This window comes from Halichoeres trimaculatus, unplaced genomic scaffold, assembly GCF_033239565.1.
Source record: "Halichoeres trimaculatus isolate MK-OKI-2021-1 unplaced genomic scaffold, fHalTri1.1 fHalTri1_scaffold_18, whole genome shotgun sequence".
Classification (NCBI taxonomy): Eukaryota; Metazoa; Chordata; class Actinopteri; order Labriformes; family Labridae; genus Halichoeres; species Halichoeres trimaculatus.
The window spans coordinates 4,131,453-4,156,583 of record NW_027437196.1 but is presented as its reverse complement, the minus strand read 5'-3'; the positions used below and the strand labels follow the sequence as shown (position 1 = coordinate 4,156,583).

The 25,131-nt window shown below is 39.0% G+C and overlaps 1 protein-coding gene across 1 annotated transcript in view; it reads left to right on the top strand.

The window, feature by feature from the left end:
* Positions 1-10,165: 10,165 nt before the first annotated feature.
* Positions 10,166-25,131, top strand: part of drosha (drosha ribonuclease III) — a 176,415-nt gene continuing 161,449 nt past the window's right edge. The window contains exons 1-9 of the mRNA XM_074693775.1: positions 10,166-10,334; positions 12,388-13,243; positions 13,326-13,394; positions 13,507-13,798; positions 14,765-14,906; positions 17,416-17,576; positions 20,518-20,598; positions 23,442-23,528; positions 23,670-23,756. Of these exons, the coding sequence (XP_074549876.1) occupies positions 12,390-13,243; positions 13,326-13,394; positions 13,507-13,798; positions 14,765-14,906; positions 17,416-17,576; positions 20,518-20,598; positions 23,442-23,528; positions 23,670-23,756 (1,773 nt within the window). The 5' untranslated portion in view covers positions 10,166-10,334; positions 12,388-12,389. The remainder of the gene's footprint in view (positions 10,335-12,387; positions 13,244-13,325; positions 13,395-13,506; positions 13,799-14,764; positions 14,907-17,415; positions 17,577-20,517; positions 20,599-23,441; positions 23,529-23,669; positions 23,757-25,131) is intronic.

Below are 25,131 nucleotides of genomic sequence, written 5' to 3'. Positions count from 1 at the left end.
TAGTAATATTTGGAAGAAATCCGACCAGGGCAGGCATTATGAGCTTATTAGCATGGACAGCACGCTTCGTTCATCCAGGAAATTACAGAGATACATACAAGAGCTGGTGCTAATGAGAGGGCAGCATGGACGCAAAGGACAGACTTGGCTCACAGCTGATTTACAGATTCAGGCATCCATTGGTTGATAACTCGCAGCCAAAACTCAGAGGTTAGGTTGTCTTTGTTTTTTTCTTGATGATGAAGACCTGTCGTTGGACTTCAGGTGAAAAAAAAAGAACAAGAAATATGTCAGTTTCTTAAACGTTAAACTTTTTGGATTTTTGTGCGACTAAGCCTCAAACTCAGCTGTGTTTCAGCTGGATCCAGAGCTAAATATAATGAGAGAGAGACTCAGGCAGAGAAATAATGAACCACCTGAAAACAAACCACAGCAGCGTTCCTGCCAGAGCTCGCTAATCGTGAAGCTTTGCATAAACAGAGTCAGGCGAGCAGACCCCAGGCACAGGTGAATCACCAGGAACCACCACAGGAAGATCCAAAGTGAAACAGGAAGTAACACCAATCCAACAAACCCAAAGGGAAAGCATCGCTGCATCCTACGACACTCAGACCCTTTCTTTTGTCAGATAGAAACTACCTTTTTATGTTTGCGACATTATCCAAATGACAATTACTGAATTAAGGACTCAGGTGCATGACACAGAAGTCTAAACAAAAACATCTCTTTAATTGAGTTACATAAGACAAAAGTATTAAAGGCGCTGTGAGGACTGAAAGAATCTGTTTCCCAGACGCGCTTTTGTTTCAGAGAGCACATCTATTTAACTCTGCTTTTGTTTGTTCAACTTTTCCAAAGGTGCAAAGCAACAAGATCATGTTTTTATTCATCGATTTAAAAGTGAAAACAATCAAACTCTGTTAAGTCAGTTTGTAGTTTAGTGTCCCGTGTTTTAGCTTCTACTCTGTCACTCTCCTGTTTATCTTTCTTCTTCTCCTCTGTTCTTTTTCTGTCTGACAGTAAGGCTCCAGTGTCCACCATCACTACAAGAGAGAAAAAGAACAGATATTACTTCTTTTACTACTTAACTTTGTCAGCACAGTCCTGTGCTGTACTAGGAACTTTCAGTCTATGTGCTGTGAATTAATTTGTTTCCTGGACTGATTTTAGTGCTGATTACTTCATATTAAACCTTGAATTACAATCAGGCGTACAGAAGTGTGACTTTTTCGTATTCACTTGGAAAGTCCTCTCAAGGACATGTGTTAACAGAAAATCACAGAAAATACCAGCAAAAGGAGAAAAAGTAACAAAACAGAACCACGGCGATGTTGGAAAAAGAAGGCATTTTATAACAAGAGGTAGACGGATATATCGGCCGGCCGATATATCCGTCTACCTACCCGTCTCTCTATTTGGACATTTGTCTCTATCGGCCATCGGCCGTATTTTCTTTTAAAAAGCCGATTTTTGATCTGTTGTATAAAATGACGCAATTTTTTATCAGGCACAAAAAAGATGAGCACCTCAAACTTGTGGAACCACTTGGATACTTTACATACTTTTGTTCAAATTATATTAATAAGTTTAAATTTCTTTTTTGACATTTTAAGAAGAGTGTGAATGTTAACTACTGCTTGTTACATTGTGTGTTTACTCAGACAAAATATGTCATTGTTTTGAAAGCTGAATAAATGTTCAGAGGACTGGACACGACTTGTTGTAATAGATTTCTTCTAGTTGCTCAGAAATTGCTGCGTTTCACACAAATGTGATAAATATATATTTATTTAACAATCGGCCTGAATATCAAATTGGAAAAATCGCCTATGCATATCGGCATCGGCTGCCCAAATTTGGAAAGCATCGGCATCGGCCCCCAAAAAACCCATATCGGTCGACCTCTATTTATAACAAAAGAATTCTTCATGCTTTGACCTCGAATCACACTCAACATGATTAGACAGACAGGACAAAAAGACATAGACAGATTATTTATACATTAAGTGAAAAGACACAGATGGAAACAATGAGGGTGGGGACCACAATCACAAAGGCAGGGAACACACAGAGGAGACACATAACAACACCCCAAAAAAATTTGACTGAATCTAACTGTGAATTTAGCATAAGTGATAGCATGAAAATGATAGGATTTAAATCTTTGGCCACAGGTGGCGCACACACAAGCTTTGGTTTCACTCAGTGGTTCAGTTTGGGTAACCTCGGTATGGCGCGCATTTGATGGTATTTCCATTGGGGATGGGTACCTTTCACATTTGCAACAGTACGGTACCGATGCCTGGTACCTGCCAATTGGTACTCAATGGTACCAATTTTTGGCACTTTTGCGTGATTATTTGGTAAAAAATATCAATTTGTTTAATAATAACATTAATTTTTTTCCAGTTTAACAAATTTATCCTTCAACGTAACGTTGTAATGTTGTGTTCATGTCCAGCATTGAAAGTCCCCTACTCTTCCACTCCCTCACAGTCACAAGGATGCGATTAGGTCCCGAAACATGGTACCATTTGATTTTACATGAATCGGTACCTGGTACTTTTGACAGAATTTGCTCAGTACCTATAAAAGTACCTGATTTGGTACCCATTCTTAATTTCCATTGACTGAAACCAGGATAGGTCCCCAAATTATTGACCTGTACCCAAGTTTAATAATAGTTTTGGATTTGCCATTATAGTTAAGTTTTAGTTAGTTTTAGAGCGGGCATTCTAGTTTTTATTTAGTTTTGATTTTTGCAACAAGGCTAAGTTTTAGTATAGTTTTAGTTTAGTTTTAGTTTTTTCATACCTTATTAACCAGGTGCAGGATTCAAAAAGGTCAGAGTAAATATTTTGTAATACTGTTTATTTTCAAGTCCAACATAGTGCTCATTGCTCAGTCACTGCTGATACTGAACTGCTGGCTGCTGCCTTAAACACAAGAAAATAATATAAACTTAATATAAAAACTAAAAAGATAAATTATATTAAAAATGTTAACATTACTTACATAAACATAATATAAACATAAATTATATAAAATATTATGAGCTTTAATCTTGGACTATGTAACAATAATGTCAGACTCACCTGAAATTAAACTATTACAGATGCTCTGATTCATTGCTCCTCTACGTTTTGTTACAGCACAGCGCACAGCCAGTCAGTGCAGTAAACAAGCATGTCCCAGTACGTCGCTATGATGGTGCCGTACGGCGCTGACAACTGCTGAAAACTGTTGTTAAATTGGTTGGGAAAATGTGTCAGATTAATTTAAATCCTAAAGGCTAATAATATTGTCAAAAACTATAACTAAGGACATTTTGGTTTCAACAAGACAGTTTAAATTTACTTATCGCTTTTGTTTTCTTTTCTAGTTTTTATTTATTTATTAATTGTTTGAGTTAACTGCAATGTATTTTAAATTTTAGTTTTCGGTTTTTGTTTTAGTTAACTATTATAACTTTGCCTGTATTGTCCAAACACACACCAATCAAACCTCAGAAGGTAGAGCTAGAAACACTGGAGTTTGTTGATTGTTTAAAGAGTTGTTACTTCCTGTCCGACAGCGGTACTCACAGCCGCTTTAATGCACGGGCTTACCTGGGCCTTTCAAGTTAAGGGGCCTATTACTAAGCTGGAAAAGTAGCATTTGTTTTGTTACTTGTCAAGTTTTCTGTCAATCATTTAATACTTCACATACTGATTGATCCGAATTAACCCTTCGCTAAGACCCATCCGCTCCCCTTGGTTACTGTTGCTTCGTGACAACGCCAAAAAAACGCAAACGGGACCAGGCTGATCCGACCTGCACCAAACTGTATTGATCCAGACTGGACCAGTTAGTGAAAACAGAGCTACACTTCTCCATGTGAGAGCACAGCCTGCTTCTCTGTTATATATCACATCAGACTTCAGAATTCAGAGCCTGTAGTCTCCATCGTGACGTCTCTTTCATTCAGCTCTTTCTTCTCCTTACCTCCTCCTCTGTGTCCTTGTGTTTTTCTCCTCTTCTTCCTTTCAGTGCTGGCGACTGATCAGCTTTACAATGAAAGTTGGGTTCTCTTTGAAAAGTCAAACACAGCCTTTAAAATACCCTCATGTTGTTTACTGATTCAGAACGCAAACAGGATTTAATATTTGTGCCGTTGTGTCAACAGGCGGCCGCAGTGAGCCGGACTCGTCTCTGTAGTGCCAGTGTGGGACGAGGTCATCCTTAGCAATGCTTTGCTGCCAAGAAAAACACACCAACATCTAATGCCATGGGGTGTTGGCCAATCAGAGTCAAGTATTAAACACAGCTGGGTAATAATGATTAAAGTTGCTGCTTTCATAAGACCAACAATTGCGTCCCGTGTCGCATTGGGAAAACTCGCAGAGCTGAAATATAACCAGAGAGAAATGAGATATGGTGATTTTCATTTCAATGAGGAAGCCCATTGTCTGATGGAAAACAAATTACGGTGTCTGTGGACGTCTTAATCTCATTAAATTACCCGTCTGCCATGTCACCAAATGGAAAAAGGTTTTCTTGTTTATGCTGAAATGAAATCTGATCCTGGTGCCTTTTCATTACAGCTTATTAATTTTAAGTAAATGCCATTTCTCCAGGACAGGGCTGTTTTTGCCGACAGGGATCAGGGGTCCTGCTCTTTTCTGGAGGTGATTGCCGGAGACATTTTCGGGGAACATTCTGGTTGTGAAACGAAGATGCATCGTGCCGATACCCTAATATGTTTATTTATGTGGATGTCTGGTTCAAAGAAAGGTTTGTCCTCATGCTGCAACTTCCTGTGGTAAAAACCATGAGGGTTAAAGTTTGAGAGTTTTCTCTGAGTAACAAACTTTTACCAGATATCACAACATACTTTAACCCCTCGAGTGGAGTCTTCATCTGCTGAATGAAGCCCAGCCTGAAACATTTTTCCTGGGGAGGCTGAGTTGTGTGAAACCATGATACTTGAAGCTCACTTAGCAGTCCCTGTTTTTAAAGATGGGAACCAGCACCCAGGTATGCCACTCAAAAGACACTGCCCCAGACCTCCATTAGACCTTGAAGAAGCATGTCAGCCCCAAAATTTCTGGTCCTCTGATGGAAAATTCTGTGTGAATGGATTCATTTTGATGCCAATATGCTCAGATAATATGCATGCTTAAAATGTGACAAGACAAAAGCAAACTAGGATGATGAGTTGAGCAAAATTATCAATATATTTTATCAAGTCAGGTTTCCTTGCAATTTTTTTTTTACATTTTTGCAATTTTGTGAAATTTTTAAAAAGAAATTCAATTTTGCATTTAAAAAAATGTTTGAAAAAATTTCTATATATTTTTTTATTTTTTCATACAGATATTTTTGAAAATCTTGCAAATCTATTAAATTAATTTAAAAAAAAATTAATTCGCAAATTTGTAAAAAAAGAAAAAAAAAGAAATTGCACATTGAAAATTATGGAAATTGAATTTTTTAATGAAATTTTGCACATTTTTAAAATTTCATTTTTTTTGTGATTTTTCAGATGTATGAAAATGAAACACTAGGACATCAATTTCATTAATTCAAAAAATAAATGTCTATAATCCAGGTGAGCTGAGGTAAAAAGCCTCCTGAAAGTAAAGGTTGCAGACCCCTGCTCTGGACCATCACATCACTCAACTCACCAAAACCGCCTCCTCCTACTTGAAAAAACATTGTCTGTCTGTGTCCATCTCTCTCCTTTTTCTCCTTTTTCTCCCCTCATCCATGCCTTTATCACTTCCAGACTCAAGTCCTGCATCACGACTCAACAAACTACAACATATCCAGAACTCTGCTGGTTGCCTACTCACCCACCAAGGCTCTCAGGACCACATCACCCCTGTCCTCCAAAACCTCCAACAGCTCCCCATCAAACACAGAATACATTTTAAAATCCTCACAGATCTTTGGACCACTTGGACTTTTTTTTTTGTTGTTTTGGCCTCAAAAGAGTCAGAGGTCATACCTGGAAAACTCATCTTCTCTTTTTTAGAAACTGTCTGAATTTTTCAATTTGCCCAAATATTTGAAGAGTTACAGTTATAAGAACAGCTTGCATCAAATATTTCCTGAGATTTCAGCTATCGTCATAAAGCTTGTCTTTGCGTCTTTTATGGTTGAGGAGTTAGTAATTTAAAGAGCACTTGTAAAATGGCAGCGCCTGTTCTCTGATGGGTTTTGAAGAGTCTTGCTCAAGGATGCGCTGAATCACTCTTTGTTTGTTACATCATGTTGCATTCATTCCACTCATGAGTTTTTCTATACAGTCGTCTTCTGATCACACCTGTCCAACATCAACACTTCATCACCCACCCTGTGAGCCTGAACCATCATCACGCTCATTAGTAACCTTGTCATCATGACCTCCACCGGGGGGATGGATTTTTCTGTCTCTCAGGGCAGACACCCTTTGATCACCCGACCAATAATGATTCGGTTTCACATCTTCACTATAGATCCACTCTCTTTCTTTTTTTTTTTTTTTTTAATTTTTTCAACTTCTCTTTATCGGGGTTTTTTGTCCTTTTTTCAGATACTGCCAGAAAAATAATAAAAAAATACATTAAAATAAAAATCTGAGGCAATTTTATCTATTCTATCTATACATATATACAATCATACCCATTAACTTATTAATTGAAAAAAAAAAAACATACAAAAAAATCAAGATTTGTGCTGTAATTTTTAAAATTAATATTATTATTTTTATTATTATTACTGTTATTTTTCATTTTTTCATGGGGTTATTTTTATTGTAATAGTCTATAAATGGCTGCCATATTGAGTTAAATTTTTCTAGCTTTTCTCTCTGGGTGAATTTATTTTTTTCTGGCTGCAAATGTTTCATTACATCTTTCAATAAAGCTTGATGAGCTGGAGGGTTTTGTTGTTTCCAGTACAGCAGGATGATTCTTCTTGCTGGCACGTAACAAACCATAACATAAAATTCATTATCTTTTATTTATAGTTTTTTTCTTTTGACTAAAATCAAATCAAATCTTCTTATTTGAGAACATTTTAAAAGGTTGAAGAGTCTTTAATCTCACCGTAAGAAAATCCTGACGAAGAAAAAGGGGAAATGTTGAACTCTTGACCTTTTGTTATCACCAGTTTCATCCAAAGTGGAATACTTACATAATAACCTGCATTACTTTGTTTTTGCAAACATACTGTTAAAGTATATTCATGGAGTGTTTATGCCGTTTCGAATTCATGTCTCAAGCTGAACCGCCTCCACTCCTCATGTTCCCCCAGATGTTAGAGATCCTGGCTGCAAAGATTCGCTCCCACCAGACCCAGGAGAATTGATGATGATGCTGAGCTACGAGGCTGTGGAGTTACTTAATCGACAGGGAATGAATCTGGGGCAGTTTCATGTTTGGTAACCAGGCTTAGATTCACCCTATGAGTTTGTGTTTTCACGGAGTAAATGAGAAAACCACTTCTAGCTCCTTCACAGTCGCAACTGGGTGCAAACAAGCTTTTCAGAGAGTCTCATCAGACTTCTGGTTTTCATTCTTAGTGATACTGTGCTGCAGGTAATTAGATGAAATAGTTTATTGACTGTTCCATAATGACTCGCTGCTTAACCCGGGGTCTTCATTAATCCTCAAGGCTTCACTTGAGGTAAGCGCTCCTTTGGAAAACCTCTCTATGGTGCAGGTAAGAAGCAAAACCACACTTTCCTAGAGCATTCCTCTGTGTTTTGGTGATAAGATTTTCTTTAATGAAGCTTCAGACCAACACTCTGAGGAAAAAAAAAAAGCATCCACACACTTTAATCCACATGGAGTAATCAGCGTCTGACTAATAGTCCAATAATCTCTGCACAGTCTCTTTACAATGTCTGTGAAATAGAAGATCGTAGGTGTTCCCTCTGAGCAAACTGTGTGGGCTCGCGCTCTTTGACCTCTCTCCTCCACATTGACTCATCCAGCCACGATGTGCAGCCGGTGTGAAACCTCTCAGCAGGGTGTGTGTGTGTCAGTGCCTCCACACCGAGGTTAACAGTGAGGCTGTGAGCTGAGTACAAAGACCAGAGTCTCCAGAGACGGGGTCAGGTCAATACAGCGGGTGAGTCTAATAGGTTTCTTTTTTTGAATGTTGCAGGAAAAGTATCATGGACGGAGGCTAAAACATTCCCAGGGTTGTTTAATAATGCAGAAAGTTTGGCCTTCAGACACACATGTACTGAGTTAAATCGCTGATTCTCTCTGCGCTGCTTCATTCATCCTGGAAACAATGTGTCATGTGTTTCCATGGCGACGCTGTCAAAGGTACTTGAAATTTGAAGCAGGGGCTTATGCTGCTCTCTAGTGGATACATGATACAGGTGCACTCTGACATCTTTCTCTCCATTTTTTAAGAAATTCATCTGATTTATGAACAGAAAGTAGGAAGTTCAAAACAAACAAACCCACACAGCTAATGTGCAAAATTAAAAGCAGTGCAGGGAAATCTTCACAGCCTTGTTGATATTCTTTGATTCTTGAAGTTATAGGAAGGTTTATATTCTTGACTTTTCAAATAATTCAAGAAAATAATCCTTGCAATGAGCTGATAAACATTGAAACACTCCTCAATAGTTCCTTTGTGGAGCTACATATCACATTTCTAAAGTGGACATATCATGCTTGATTCTCCTTTTCACTATGCCAGACTAGGATGCCTGTAAAGCATTTCTGCCCTCAGTACAAGTCATTTAGTTCCTTCATTTCTCCACAATAGCGTTCTCAATATCCTCATTTTAGGCCATTCTGAAGATCTCATTTGAAACGCTCCGTTTGGAGAATGACCTCCAGTAACCTCGCAACGTCACAGCCCTTTGTGCTCTGATTGGTCGGTTCTATCAGAAGGGCAGAGGGGGTAGAGCCAGGGGGCAGTTTTTGTAGCATAGCAGTATTTACAAAATCGCCATATTGGATGGGGCAGACCGAGCGAGTTTGCTGTTTGCCAAAACTTCACTGTAAGGCATTGATAGCACTAATAAAATGGCAGAGTGTAAGATATGTTCTTTTGTATTGGACCCCGAGTCAGACCCGGACGGTTCTGCAGCTCAGGAGGAAGAAAATCCACCTGGACACAGATCATCTCAGGACGCTTCAGTGTGGTGAGTCAAACCGGTACTTAAACATGTAAAGTTTATATGTTTATACTGGGCTCTTGGTGGGTGTATCCCTCGGTGGCGGTTGTGTGACTAACTGACATCACAGAGGAGGAGCTGCTTTATCAGATTACTCGAATAAAAAGAAAGGATCCTCGTGTCGTCACGAAGGTCGAAATCTCGCGGCCAACTGGCAATGACCTATTTTCAGAGGCATCAAATCTCGTTCTAAGATATCGGAAAAAATACAATATCTCATTTTTTGAAAATTCAGGGGGTGAAAGGTCTTGTTTTCAAATGTATTATATTATATGTAAGTATTAAATCAGGGATCAGCATGTCCCTTAAAGGGTAACCGAAGCCGAGGACTTAAAAAGGCACGGTGGATTTGCATCTACAAGAATGCAAATTTAAAATCAACAAACTAACATACACTGAATTATAGAAGTACAGGATAAAAACAGATAATCAAAAAATCTACATACAGAATTATTAGAACACTGGCGTATTGTTGTATTTTAGAGGTTTAACTTGTTTTTGTTGAATTGGACTTTAAAATACCCATAAAACAAATGAAACATCTATAAATTCATTTTTATTCTCTTTTAAAGTAGATAAAAACAGAAGGACTCACTTCATCTGATGTTTGTTGTGCTCAGAGAAGCCATCTGCATGTTTGACGATCAGGATTTGGAGGCAAAAAAGGTCAATCCTTACAGATCTATCTGACAGGTGTTGTAATCATTTTGGCTACCACTGTATTTCAGTCACTTTAGACAAAAACGCTCGCTGATGAGAGACGGCAGGTAACAAAGGGATGGAGTGTGAAGACGCTCTGATTCGTCTGATAAAGATAATAATTACTAACACATCGCTACAAATCAAATTAAAAGCAGCGAAAGTATTTTCTTCCTCTACAGCGGTGTTCCAGCCCGATCAGTTACCCTTCAAATCGAGGCTGCATTCCATTGGTTAACTACTGATCTGCTGAATCTGATTGGTTCATTCTCGTCCTTCTGAATAACACTCCGACTGGAAACTCTATCCCCCGGAAAGCGTGGTACCTGAAGTGGAACTTCATACATAGTAAATCTTTATAACCAAAGCCCTTAACTATAAACTTACACTGTTTTACTTATACAGCATTGATCCTGAAGTGACCGCGGAATGATACGCTCTCATCAGTAGTGCTCCTCTATCGCTGAAGGTAATTTATTCATGTATTTTCTGTCTGTGTTAGCAGGTTGCTAAATGAACCGCTAAGCTATTAGAGATAAACCTACCTGATAATGTTATGTCCGATATAAAACTGACGGAAGATTAATGCTGCCTCACAGGGACTAGTTTCTCCCCTAATACTAAACCTATAGTGCTGTTTTCCAGTTTTTTAGTCTGTGCCTTGGGTTTATGTTTGTTATAGCTAAAAGCTAACAAGTGATGCTCACATCTGTACAACTGTTTGTGATTCAGACCTCATCATTAGCAACACGTAAACGATCTTTATGGAGCTGTTTTGCTTTTTAATTTTTGATAAACTAATAACAGATTGCTCAATAACTATAATAGTAAGAGAAGAAGAGTGATGATAACTCACATCAATGAGGCAGCAAATTGTACCAGCCTAAAACACGTCGATCTAAGTTTGTTCAAATTGTAATTCTCGTCCCAAATATCCCGTTTTATTAGCAAAATATGTATTCATATATAAATAAAGAACACGGAGAAATTTTAGACTTAAAAAGCTGAAATTAGATGTTATTGTAGGACTATAGCCTTAAATTTGTTGCCTATTAAGTTGGTGAGAAGTTTGTTGATAAGCAGAATAATTTTAATGATTCTATGCAGGAATGTGCCCAATGTTCAGTCATTTGTGAGATAAATAAATCACAAACATGCAGGTGCTTTCTATGAATAATTTAAGCATCATTTTGGATAAAACCTTTGCAGCTTTTGATTTGTGTTGCTTCTTCAGCCTCATACATTAGTGTGTGTGTGTGTGTGTGTAGAGCTTTGGGTGAGACTGTGTGTGTGACTGTTGGCTGTGGGTTGTATGGCTGTACAGGTGAAGGGTGGTAGGGTTGAAGGGCACATTGTTTTACATCTTTTTGCATATATAGGGTTTTATATATACGGTGAAAATTGAATTTATGTGCTTCTTAATATATAGCATTAGCATACATAGCTTTAGCCTAGTATCTACCCATAAATGTGGTGTCCCCCATCCTTGGGAGTAGGGATAGGTACGGAGTTAGGAACTTTTAAAGGTCCGACCGAATTATGTCAAAAGTACCGGGTACCGATTCACATAAAATCAAAAGGTACCATATTTAGGTACCTAGAGCATCCTTGTGACTGTGAGGGAATGGAAGAGTAGGTGGTTTTCCATGTTGGACATCTCGCAACAAGTCGGTTTGCGGAGATGATTTCACGATCAGGATGAAAACTGGAATGGAGAACTTATTGCAACAACTCAGACATTTTTTTTTAGTTGTTCTGTGTTACTTTATGGGATTTTTATTCCCTTATATTGTTCTTTGCGCATGTGAATGTGAACTTTGTGTCTGTTTCTGTTATTATAGCTCTGCTCTTTCAGCCAGGTAATTTAATCCTCATTGCCTGTTGTGATCACTTAATGACGTCATGATAAGAAAGTGTCTGCAGGTGTGGGGCATCATCTCTCGCTCCATCTAAAAATCCAGTTGTTTGCCTGATGAAGGTCAAGGACCGAAACGTTGCAGAATTAAACAATCTCTATTTTATGCAAGTCCGACGGTGTGCAAGTGTTTTCTTTAAAACATGCTGGACATGAACACAGCATTTCAAGGTTATATATTGAAGAATGAATATGATAAATTGAAAAAAACTGATATTTTATTCTTATATAAATTGATATTTTTTTACCACAATAACACAGAAAGTACCGAAAATTGGTACCTTTGAGTACCGGTACCGATTGACAGGTACCGGGTATTGGTAGCGTATAGTTTCAAATGTGAAAGGTACCCATCCCGAGTCGGGAGTCATGGGTAACCAGCTAAAGATATTATATTAAAAAAGATATCTGACCCCGATTAAGAAAAACCTGAACACATTTTTAACCCCACAGAAACCTCCCTCCTAGGCTGTGGTCTGTTAAACCTTCCTGCTGCAGGAGGCTCATCTTTGGGAAACGTTACTCAAATATAAAATGTTGTCCCTCAGGGGTCTTTGAAGTCACACCTTCTGTTAAATCTTACTTTTGTTTCCCTGTTTGTCCGCAGTCATGTCTTTCCATCATGATCGCAGCGGCCCCAGAGGAGGAATGCCTCCAGGCCAGCACAGCGCCCCTCAGAACTACCGCCCCACCAACCTGAGGCCTCCGCCCCCCCAGACAAATGTGACCCCGTACCACTTCGACCCTCAAACCCCTCCCACCTCCAGCTACCATGGCAACACAGGCTACATGCCCCCGCACTCTGACTTCATGCACTACCCCCCACCTCCACCTGCTCAGCCTCCCAGCTCTCTGAACCAGTGCCCCGTGCGCCCGCCTTTTCCCAAACCTCCTGTGCGACAGGGCTTCCCAGAACCTCCACCCAACTTCCCACCCCCTCCCCTCCCCAGCTCGGCAGGGGGTCCTCCCCCTGGGTCCCAGGTGTCTGTGCAGAACCCCTACCACCCTTACATGATGCCTCCTGTGCCCCCACCACCTTTACCTCATCCACAAATGCCTCCCCCCATAGCTTCACAGTCCATGGGCTACCATCCTCCTTACTCCACTAACTACCCCCATCCTCCTCACCCTCCTTTCCCTCCTCCCCCCTTCAACCCGGGCTACACTCAGAGCCCCAACACCTTCAAACCGGAGCACAGTTACCGGCACGGGGGGCAGTACAAGTACGAGAAGCCCATGGACACCAGGAGGTCACCGGAGAGAGGTTACCGCCACGAGGAGCACAGGCAGAAGGGCTACGGCTACGGCAGCCATGGGGAGAAGCATAAAACAGAGTTCTCTGGCGAGAGGAAGGACCGTGCAAGGAGTCCAGACAGGCGAGGGCGGTCTGAGGGGGGGCGCTATAGATCTGACTACGACAGAGAGAGGACTCCACCCAGGCGCAGGAGCAGAGATAGAAGCAGGTAAGCAAAGAGCTGTGACACCTTTGGATGAAATGAATCTGAGAAATGATCGTTTTTCTCACCGCATTGTGTTTGCTCACAGGGAGAGGTATCGCCACAGGGAGAGTCGGAGATCCCAGTCACCTGACAGGCACAGGAAGAGACCTCGAAGGTTCGCATGGCGTCCAATCACACTTATCCCCTCACCACCTAACTTCCTGATCCGGTACAGGTGGTTTAAAAATGTCAGAAATTACGGTTTTTTTTGTATCCGTCTTTTTTAGTCGCTCATCCAGCAGGGACAGGAAGCGCAGCCGCTGGGAGGAGGAGAGGGGAGACAGAAGGTCGGAGAGCTCCTCTGGCCTGAGTAGAGAGCGCAGCCACGCCTCCACGAGGAGCCGAGACGCCGAGGAGACCCCAGCAGACCGGGAGAGGGAGAGGGAACGGGACAGAGAAAGAGAGAAGGAGAAGGAGAAGACGGAGGAGGAGAGAGAGGAGGAGGAGCTGCTGAAACCTGCGTGGATCCGCTGCACACACGCCGAGAACTACTACTCCAACGACCCCATGGACCAAGTGGTAACTCCACCCTTTCAAATCTACCCCTGTGGCCTCTTAAATACTTCTTGGTGGTTCCCTGAGACATATACCTGTAACGCCAACCTTTACCTGTCGTCTCTGAGAGCTCGGAGGCAGATTTTTCTTTGTTCTGATGCAGGGGTCTGCAACCTTTACTTTCATAGCAGCCATTTTTCCCAGTTCACCAAGTTTATAATCATTCCAGAGCCACAAATCTAATCTATCTTCGTGATAAAGGCTATAAAGCCTAAACAGTTTTAAATATAGTGACAATCTAGTGAATAACTTTTTAAACAAAAAGGCTTTTTAAACAAAAAGGTTTTTTATATTTTATAAATTGTACATGTGATGTTTGGGTTTTTAATTGTGTAGTCAATTTCCAAAAATTACAAAAATATAGCTTTGTTTTTAAAAATGCTGTTTAATTTTTTTTGAAATGTATTAAATTTTTGAAGTTTTTGTATTTTTTTTAGAAATTAAAAAAAAAATCAAATTTCAATTTTTTTTTCAAATTTCAATGAAGAAATTTTAAAAAATTCACAACAAATTGAAATAAAAAGAAATTTAATAAAGTTACAGAAAGTTGAAATACCTTTAAAATTAAATTTCAAAAATCTGTAAAAAAAAATTTAAAAAATAGAATTGAATACATTTTCAAAAGTCACGTAAAATGTGAAATTTCAAAAATTTACCAAAATTGAAAAAAATTGCATTTCTGATTTTTTCTAAATTAAGCAGATTTTTTTGAAATTTTTTACATTTTTTTGAAATTCTGGGAAATTTTAACAAATGTTAAATCTAGAAATTTCAGAAATATCAAACAAGTTATAAACAAGTTATAAAGTTAGAAAAAGAAATGCAAAAATTAAATGGAATTTAAATGAAATAAATAAAAAGAAAAAAAAAATTGGAAAGAATACCCGAATTGATAACATGTTGTCGTGTTCTTTATCTGTTTTTGTTCAGGGAGACTCCACGGTCGTGGGGACCAGTAAGCTGAGGGATCTGTACGAGCGCTTTGAGGAAGAGCTTGGGAAGAGACAGGAGAGGGCGAAGGCTGCTCGACCGGCGTGGGACCCACCTAAGACCAAACTGGACGAGGATCCAGGTGAGGAGACCTCTTAAAAAACTCTTTTTACAAGCAGTGTTAATTTCATCAACAAAGACTAAGGGAAAAATTTTCGCCAAAAAAACTTTTTCTTGGATGAAAAAAAATCAAACCAAACAAAAAGTCAGACATGATGACAAAGACTGTGACGAAATATAACGGACACTTTGCTCAACAAATTAAGACGAAAAAATGAGTGGGGGGAACGCAGGCCTGGAGGGGCTCTGGGTTGAAATGTATCACAGAAGCTACAAACCTTTATTATTACACCGTTTATGGTACAAACACAAGAATACGGACAGTAAGAAGAGCAGGGGTGGCGCTGAAAAGGCGAGAACTAACAGAAGAAAAACAGAAGAAAGGCAGGATGTAAGAGAAATCACAAACCACCGTCCAAGTTTATATATCTTATAACACACTACAAAAACTAAAATCTTATCAAGTGTTTTTGTCTTTTTTTTCCAGTAGAAAATGCCTCATTATACTTCATTATATGTGGATTATATGAGCCACATTCAACTTATCAGTCTGGAAAAATGTCTTATTTCAAGTTATCTAAAGACAAAATGAGGTCTGAATTGCTTGTAAAAAGTAAAAAAATAATCTGCCAATGGAACAAGAGAAAAGTTACTGGTTTTAAGACATTATCCTAGTTTCAAGCACATTTTTGAGCAATTTTTTCTGATTCATTGGCAGATTTTTTTTTATATGTTACAAGCAATTCAGACCTAATTTTTGTCTCTAAATAACTCGAAACAAGACATTTTCCTGGACTGGTAAGTTGAAACTGGCTCATATCAGTTATAACAATACAACTTTCACCTTAAAAAGGACAACAACTCTTGTCTCTAAATTATGTAATAATAGTATCCTCTCCTAACGTCCGTCCGGTCAATGCACAGGTGGCGCCAATATGTAACACGACACTTTATCAAAGTGGTCACTGTCGGCCATGACCATGTCAACTAACAAACTGGAGAAAAGGAGCAAAATTGAAAACTAGAAAAGCACTCTTGTGATTGTCACCAACACTTTAGACCTACTTTAATGTTTTACTTCCTTTCAGCAGACGGTCTGCTACAATTTGGTGTTAGTTGCAGGTTTGTACGATAGTTTGTTTCCTGACAGTATTGAAAGTGATGATAACCCAGCACATATTTCCTATTCTAGATCTTGGTATCCAGAATATTGCCAGTATCTGGATCCTACTTTTACATCTGTCAGAAATGATGGTGACCTTGTCTGGTATTGTTTTGCAAAACAATCCGACCATTTATGGTAGAGTTATATACACATATGGTGAAAACGGCCCTATCTCACAATGATAAAGAATCCTTTAAGAAAGTCCTGGATCCAGACAGTGATCCAGATCACCTCCAAAATTTCATCACTTCTTTCTTATCCCATTTTGAACATTTCCTGACAATTTCATCAAGATCTGTTTGTTACTTTTTGAGTTATGTTGTTACTCTCCCAAAAACACAGCCTCCTTGGCAGAGGTAATGAATGGCTCATTATGCGACACCACATAATTAAACAGGTACCCCTGTCTGTGGCCCCTCATCAGCAGCAGCAGTTACTCAGGAGGAGAACTGAGACCAGTTTGCAGAACTTTGCAGTTTGCAGGAAATTTTCACAACAGTCAGGTTGTTTACAATGTATCTGACTAAAATCTGCTGATATTAGGTCAACTAAAACTAGACTAAGACTAAAAGGTGTGGTATTCAAAAGACTGAGACTAAATCAGAACTTGATCAGTCTTTCCTACAGGAGTCTCAGTGACGCCTGATGTTCCTGAATCAGTGCAAACAGGAAATAACATATAACAGCTAAAATAAGTTTAAAGTAAGTCTTTTGTAATAGATTAACAAGAATCTTTCTGTCTCCTCAGCCGTGCACTCGATTGAGGCAGAGATTAAAATCAGTGTTTGTGATCTTATCATCTCTCTTTCTGCGCCGCAGTAACACGAATCTCACTCAAGGAGATCTGCTTTTGTCTAACACGATGCTCCGGGCTCTGACTCCACGTTGGAGTGCTTAACTCAGAAATGTTGATAACAATTAAAGACCTCGTTTGTAGGAATCCACAAACTGTTCAGCTGGTAGTTGTAATCCTCATTAAGGTGTGCGTTTCTTTTAAGTGGAAGTGGAAGTAGAAGATGTTGACGACAGCTGCGCTGCTCTTCTAATTCCGAGAGTCGTCTCAGATGAGTCGAGGAAAGTGGTTGGTAAATAAGACAAAGCTTTGTTTGTTTGTAGAAAAATCAAGTGGATCCAAATTAGGCGACACACCTGAAGCCGCTGCTTCATCAGCATTTTGAAGACAGTTATCCTCTCCAGGAGTCGGCAGACTCAGCGTAACAGTTTGAATCATTTTGACAGCCTGAGACTTGATGTTGTATAATTCTCTGTGAGAGCCCACCGAGCGGGAGAGCTTAACGAGTCGACTGAATTGTGTCTCAGTCCTCAGCCCTGATGATTAAAGACCTTTCTTGCACTTTGGATTCAGATGACAGCAGCAGTGAGTCAGACTGTGAGTCAGACGGCGAAGGAAGCACCTGCTCCAGCAGCTCTGACTCAGAGGTGTTTGATGTCATCGCCGAGATCAAGAGGAAGAAAGCTCATCCCGACCGCCTGCACGAGGAGCTGTGGTACAACGACCCGGGGCAGGTTGGTAACACGCCTCTGTGATCCTGAGTAACACTCGTGAAGGATTTCTCTGACAAAATCTCACATTTATCCCGTTTTTCTATCTTTGGTCTTCTGTGCTTCTCTGAAAAAACAAAGACTCAATGACACAAAAACATTTAAAAACAAAAATAACAACTAGCTGTAAGACAGTGGCTATTATGCCACATTCTGCTCATCAGCCAGGCTGATAAACCAACCAGAAGTTGACTAAAATAAATCAAAACTTTTTTGAAAAGTTGGCACTTACTGTGAGGTTTCAGTGCCAGGTTTTAGAAAAATCATGCTAAAAGAAAAACACAGAACATACATGTGCATACACAGAAAATATCATAAAATAGAGTGGTAGAAGTAGTAGTTTTAACAATAATCATTATCTCACTGATTTAGATCACAGCATCTTTAAAGAGTTGATTCATAAACTTCAATCTGGATGATTTTAGGATGAAATTTAAAAATACAGTGATTAAAATGTGTAACTGCAACTTCTCCTTGTATTTACACTGTTTTCCCAGCAGATGGCGCTATTATGTTCAGTTTTACTCTGCAAATGAGTTTTACATCATGAAATCCTCATAAAAAGGACAGAGCTAAATGACCCCTGAGAATTTTAGACAAGGGGAATAAAAATCACAGAATGATGTTTATGTTAGGAATGAATAATACAGGGCGGGCCATAAGTTTTCATACACAAGAAAAATAAACATTTTATGCTGGAAAGCTGTTTTTATTTATATAATGTGCTCTGTATGATTAACTTTGTTTCATATATTAATATGTGTTTTTAAAACAATGGTAACCAAATGGAGCAGTGTTTCTCAAAGTGGGGTCCAAGGACCCCTAGGAGTCTGTGAACCGTTGCTAGGAGGTCCGCAGAACAATTCTAAAACAATTGTAAAAGTATGCTGTATCATTAAAAAGCATACTAACAAACTGGGATCACTAAAGTAAAACCAGCTACTTTTCTAACTCTTTCATATGATTTTGACATGTTTATCACAGAAAAGAAGACCCTCAAAACAAATACACCTAGGTGCAGTGGCGTACACAGACTTTTTAAAGGATAGGCGTGAAAAGAAAAGGCTCATACAGTGTGTTTTTCGCCACCCAAGAAGGCAGTTTGTCATATTTTAAACTCCTAAAAGGGCGGTCAAGAGTGTCTTGCCAACCAGGAGCACACTTTCCCGCAGGTTTTGGCTCCTGAGAGGGCACTTCACTAACCTGTAAGTGGTTCATGGTGCACATTTAAAACAACCAAAGTGCTGCACAGATTAAAAGCAGCACAAATAACAAGATACGATACTAAGATACATGAAAACATAAAACCAGAGCAAATTTAAAATAAAATAGAATAAAGTAAATTGAAATTTGATAAAAGATAATGCTAGATGTCTATTCAAGCTTTGATTAAGAATAGAATAGAATAGAATAGAATAGAACTTTATTGTCATTGTAACAAGTACAACAAAATTGGAGACACAGAAGCAATGAAGAAAACAAAAGTAAGAAAGTGTATAGAAAGTGCAAAAAGCTCCATAAGAAAACAGATGCTGACAGCTTGTCCATCATTGTCCAGTCAGCCAGTCTCCACCTCCACAGGGTCCAGGACTGAGCTTCTTCAGCAGTCTGTTCAGTCTCTGTCTCCTGGATCCTGTCTGCTCACAGCAGGTGAAGCTCTTCCAATGTGGCGCTGGTGTCTGATGTTAGCTCCGTTAGACATGTCTGTAAATAGCATGATGCTACTCTGCCTTCTGGTATTCCCTCTGTTGCTAGGTTAGCACAGCTAGCTTGTCCATCTTATTGGAGATAGATCTTACGTTCCCAATAACGATTGATGGAAGGACAGGTCGATGTCATCACTTCTTAGCTCACACCTGAGAACCAGCACCTCCTTCTCCTCACCTTGTGGGGAAACATCAGGCCTTGCACCAGTTAGCATTGACATGCTACAGACTGCTAACAGCTGATTTCACATGAAAACAATGCAGCCGTGGTTACATGTAGGATCTCCAGACAAACACAGGAGAAAAGTAGTAAAAATATCACTGAAAAAAAAAAGCCAGGGAGAAGAGGTGAGTCTTGAGGGAAAATTTGAAAACCTCAACTAACCCCACAGAGCGGATATGTAAAGGCAAAATATTCCACCAACACAAAAGCTCTGATACTCTGATATAGAGCACATTATATATGTAAAAATGTTCATTTTTCCAGTGTATGGAAACTTGTTGCCCACCCTGCATGTAACAAACATTAATCTCCCTCTGTGTTGCAAGACGGCATGGTGAGATACTTAAACGTGTTTTTTCACTCTTATTATCGATTATTTTCACCCTTTTTCTGCATTTATGTGCATATTTAACTTGGTGCATAAAGTTCAGTGTCTTCTGTTGTTAAGTTTTAAGGTCAATTTAGTAAATATCAAGAGCCATTGAATTTAAATGAGGCAGATTGAGATTTCACATCTTCTTTTTTAAGGCTGGTTATTTATTTATTTATATATCTATTTATCAGATTTCTTTTCTTTTCTTTCTTTCTTTCTTTCTTTCTTTCTTTCTTTCTTTCTTTCTTTCTTTCTTTCTTTCTTTCTTTCTTTCTTTCTTTCTTTCTTTCCATACCTATCAAAATACTCTATAAGATCCTTCGCATCTGGGATGAAACAGACTCAAACATGCACAAACAGGTTCCTGTGAACATGCACTAATAGAGACGTTCAGAGTGATAGATGGGGATGTTCTGGAGTAGAAAAATGCTGAAAGATTATTAAAGAAATAAAAAATGCATCATAAAGAGAATATAGTCATTCTTTTACTACATTTAATCTGTAATCCACAGTTTTTACTCTGATGTGAGATCCTCAGCAGCCTCCGTGTTCTACATGGCGTGTGCATCAGTTGTCTGATCTACGTATTTTCTCTCCGTCCAGATGAATGATGGCCCCTTGTGTAAGTGCAGTGCCAAGGCCAGACGTACAGGGATCCGGCACAGCATCTACCCAGGGGAAGAGGTACGACACGCCTCGAATAAATCACACTTTCATAACCTTGGAGCACTGCCACTGAGGGGCAAGGACATTATTCCAGTCCTCTTGAATGTACTCTCTGTACAGCTCCTGATTCTCCTTTTATCAGAGGGACAATAAGATTTTATCATCAGCGAGAACCAAATGATGATGTTACACCAGGAGGATTTGACATGAGAGCTGAACTGTACCTGTGAGTCATCGGTTGCTCCACCAGGTGCTGAGATTTCTCCTGATGGTGACTCACTTTCAGGAAAAACGCCAGCTGCTGGTTTGTTGACTCATAACAGATAAAGATAACCCTTTATACTTTGTTGTTTTTAATCATGTGGTGTGATATCACACCATTTATGTTGCTTTTTAGACTCTTAATGTTTGAGGAGGAAGACAGCTTTGTTGTTTTTCCCTGTTGGGATCATCAGAGCGTGTGGGCAAAGCAAAGCTTCAGAGGTGAGACAGAGTGCTAAACACTCGTCTGAGGAGCTGAAAGAAAAGCATCAGGTGTTAGAAAACTGCTGAGTAATTCAAACAAACTTCATCAAGGTAATGTTTATAGAGCTCCTTTCATACAAACATGTAGACACAGTGCTTCAGACAGAAACAGACAGACTCAAAGTTCTCAAAATCCAGTCTCTACAAAATGAAAGGAATTCAATGAGAGGAGTTATGTTGTATAGAAGAGCCACATGAGCAGGATGTAACGTGTCTGGAGGTCATGAGTATCATATTTATGTATCTGTACGTGACCTGATCTGGTTAGAGATATCAGGAAAACACATTCTGCTCTGTTAGAAGTTTTATTTTGATCGAAGGACAACTCAACTCAACTTTTAGCTTTCTGGAAGTCGCTGAAGTTGTTGAATATGTCATTTTGGTAGATTCTGTATCGATGAGGCGTTCGGTGACGTGGAAAACAAATGTGTTGCAAACGTTATTCCAGCATCTTTTGGATCATTTTTTTCTGGATTAGTTATTAGTCATGCGTTCATGTATAAAATAAGGACGTAGTTTCTGTCGCGTCATCCGTCTGCTCCTGATGCAGAGTGATGAAGCCAATCGTTGGCGGGGGCCATACTGGATAGGGCGCAGGCTTTTAGTTTCCTTTCTAACAGCTATAGGACGCCTGTCAGTCATGTGACCTGAGCTGTGCCTCTGATTGGACAAACTCATGATCCTAATATCCAAAATCAGCGGTCCCCAACCCTTTTTGCTCCATGGACCAGTTTAGTGTCAGACGATTTTTTCACGGACCGGCTCTCCTTCTTTTTTACCCTGCCTAAAGAAACTTTCCAAAGATGTTTGTTTTTGTCCATTTTGTGGGGGTTTAGTGTCAAGAATGAGTCATAGATGGGTATGATGGAGAGAATCCAGTCTTTTTTTTTTTTTTTTTTTAAATAAAACATTGCTCAGAATCAGATAATGAATCAAACTGAAATATGTAAGTTGAGTATTTTTTTATGTGCGACCCAATTCCAATTGACCCACACACCGGTGTGGGGTACCTGGGGTTGGGGATCACTGCTCTAAATCACTAAGTTAGAAAAGAAGTTATCGATTCAAACCCAAGTTGTCTTTTGAACAAGGCTGTAAATGTGTTTTTTTTTAATGCTGCAAAAGTCTTATTTTTGGCTTGGTGTGTGCGTAGATTCTGGTCTTTCTGCACACTGCAAAGAACTGAAATCTTATCAAAGTGTTTTTGTCTTATTTCAAGTAAAAATTGAACCACAATGTCTTGTTTCAAGTTATTAAAAGACAAAAAATGAGGTCGGAATTGCTTGTAACAAGTAGAACAAGAAAAAAATGTTTAAAAATTTGCTTGAAAGTAAAATAATGTCTGTATATAAGTAACTTTTCTCTTGATCCATTGGCAGATTTGTTTACTTGTTACAAACAATTCAGACCTCATTTTTGTCTAAAAATAACTTGAATGAAGACAAATTTTCTGGACTGCTCAGGTAAATGTGGCTCATATTAAGTCCAAAAAGACATTTTCTACTGAAAATAAGACAAAAACACTTTGATAAGATTTCAGTTTCTTTTTTTTTGTTTTTGCATTGAAGCAGATTCTTGATGAACAGCAACTTTCAGTCCTTCCCCATAGGTTTCATTTTTCTAAACTGGATGTTGCCCCTTGCTTTAAACAGAAAATCTGTGTAAATTCTCCAATATTTTATTTCTTTTTCTTTTATAATAATATAACAAAATCTTTTCTTGGATAGGATCATTTTTATGATTTTATGTTGTCAATAAGAAACTCTTACAACATGTCCCTTTCTGTCCCTTAACCCTCTGATGCATGTGTCAAAACTTTTCCCTTCAGTTTTTTTTCTTCCTAGGGCATAAAAGGTTTTCAGTGTCTTCTTTTTTTCCAAAAAGAATTGATTTTTTTCATAAACTTTTGGACAAGTCTTCTCCAGTGGACTAAATGCTCCTAAACATCCAACATCAAACAGTTTGAACTTAATGAAAAAATGAACCAAACTTCTTTGGTAATTCTATAAATAATCATTTCTTTTTATGTTTTGAAAAGATTTGAACTTTGTAAATTTGATAGTTGGTAAGCTCTTAAGCTTCTGATACATGTCTGTAACTTCCTGAAAAATTAAAATCTTAGAAAAATAATAGAAAATCTTTTTTTTTTTTAATTTGCCCTGGGAAAGAGGAAACACTTTCAGAAACCATTGCATTTAGGGAAAAAGTGTCTCCTATGCACCAGGGGATTGAATTAATGGGCATTTGTGAACATAGTTTTTTTTGAATGTGGAATAATCTAATTCATGTTTTAATAGATGAACTTGTGCAGGTTACTGACTTTGTGTTTCTTTCAGGCGGTCAAAAAGTGCCGTCCGATGAACAACAACGCAGGAAAACTCTACCACTACAGGATCACTGTGTCACCTCCAACTAACTTCCTGGTACGACTGTCTCTTTAAAGATCCGAATGAAATGTTAACCTGATAGAAATCAAAACAAAGTGTGTTCGGTGACTGTCAGAGGATGAAAAAGCTGTTGGTGTGTTATGTTACGTTGAGTGTTTCTGCTGTTTTTTGTTTCAGACTGACAGGCCGACTGTGATCGAGTACGATGACCACGAGTATCTGTTTGAAGGCTTCTCTCTTTTCTCACACACGCCTCTCACTAATGTAAGCCTAATTTTATTTTTTTTACTACACACTTAATATTCAGGTCAGGGTTGGAGTCATGTTTCCAGAATGTTTTCAGAATATAGGACAGTGTGTTTAGAATAGAAAAGAATAGAAAATACTTAATCTATCACATAGGGGAAATTTAGGAGGAGCCACAGCAGTAATTAAGAAAACAAAAGTAAGAAAGTGTATAGAAAGTGTAAAATGGTCAATAAGAAAATAGATGCTGACAGCTTGTCCATCTTATTGGAGATAGATCTTACGTTCCCAATAACGATTGATGGAAGCACAGGTTGATGTCGTCACTTATTAGCTCACACCTGAGAAATAGCACGTCATCCTCACCTCCTTCTCCTCACCTTGTGGGTAAACATCCGGCCTTGCACCAGTTAGCATTGACATGCTACAGGCTGCTAACAGCTGATTTCACCTGTAAACAGTGCAGCCATGATTACATGTAGGATCTCCAGACAAACACAGGAGAAAAAATAGTAAAAATATCACTGAAGACAAAACCAGTTTGGTGTCCACGACCAACAAATGAACATGTTCTTTCCAGAGGATGGTGCTTGAGGAAGCAAGTAGTTGCTATGCAGAGCATGCTGGGATATGTAGTGAGGATCCTCGTTTTTTGGGAGGTTGAAATTTTTATGCCTTTATTTGATTAAATTTAGTGATTTGATATCATACTTAGGAGAAAGGTGAAGCTCGAATATAGCCTTTTTTTTCCAGATGAGCAGGATAAAATAAAAAATGAGAAAGCATAAAGAACTTAAGCACACAAGTCATTGAACTTTTAACACAAGAATCTGTTCAGCTGTGGCGTTGAACCCACCTGAGGGATCTTCGACGCTTTGTTTAACATGAGCGACCAGCATTTTTATTTTACCCTTTTTTCTGTGTGATGTGTAAAACTGCCGGCTCTGCTCTGTGGAAAAGGTCAATGATAGTTTTATTTCTCCTCTCTTGACTCCTGCTCAGTTATCACATATGATCCCCGTCCTCCTCCTACATGTCTGCTCAGGCTACACATGCTCTATAATTTAGGTCAGCATCGGAGTGGAAAAATCCCCCCCCGTCTCCTCCTCTTTTACTCTGCTCTCCTCAAAAATAACTTCAAATGGGCTTCTGCTTTGGGTCGGCTTCTTTGTTGCTCAGACAAAGTGCTGCTCTCGCTGCGCTGACCTTGCTGCGGCGTCCTCTTTCTCCCTTCTGAAGGCCCATCAGTGACTATCGAACATTACAGAGGTCAGGGCTTGAAAGGCCCTTCTCCTTTCTGCAGCTATTTGACTTTTTATTCCACAGAGGAGGAAGAAATCGATACCGGGTCACCAAATTTCTAAAAAATGTGCACAAGTGTGGAAATCTTTGA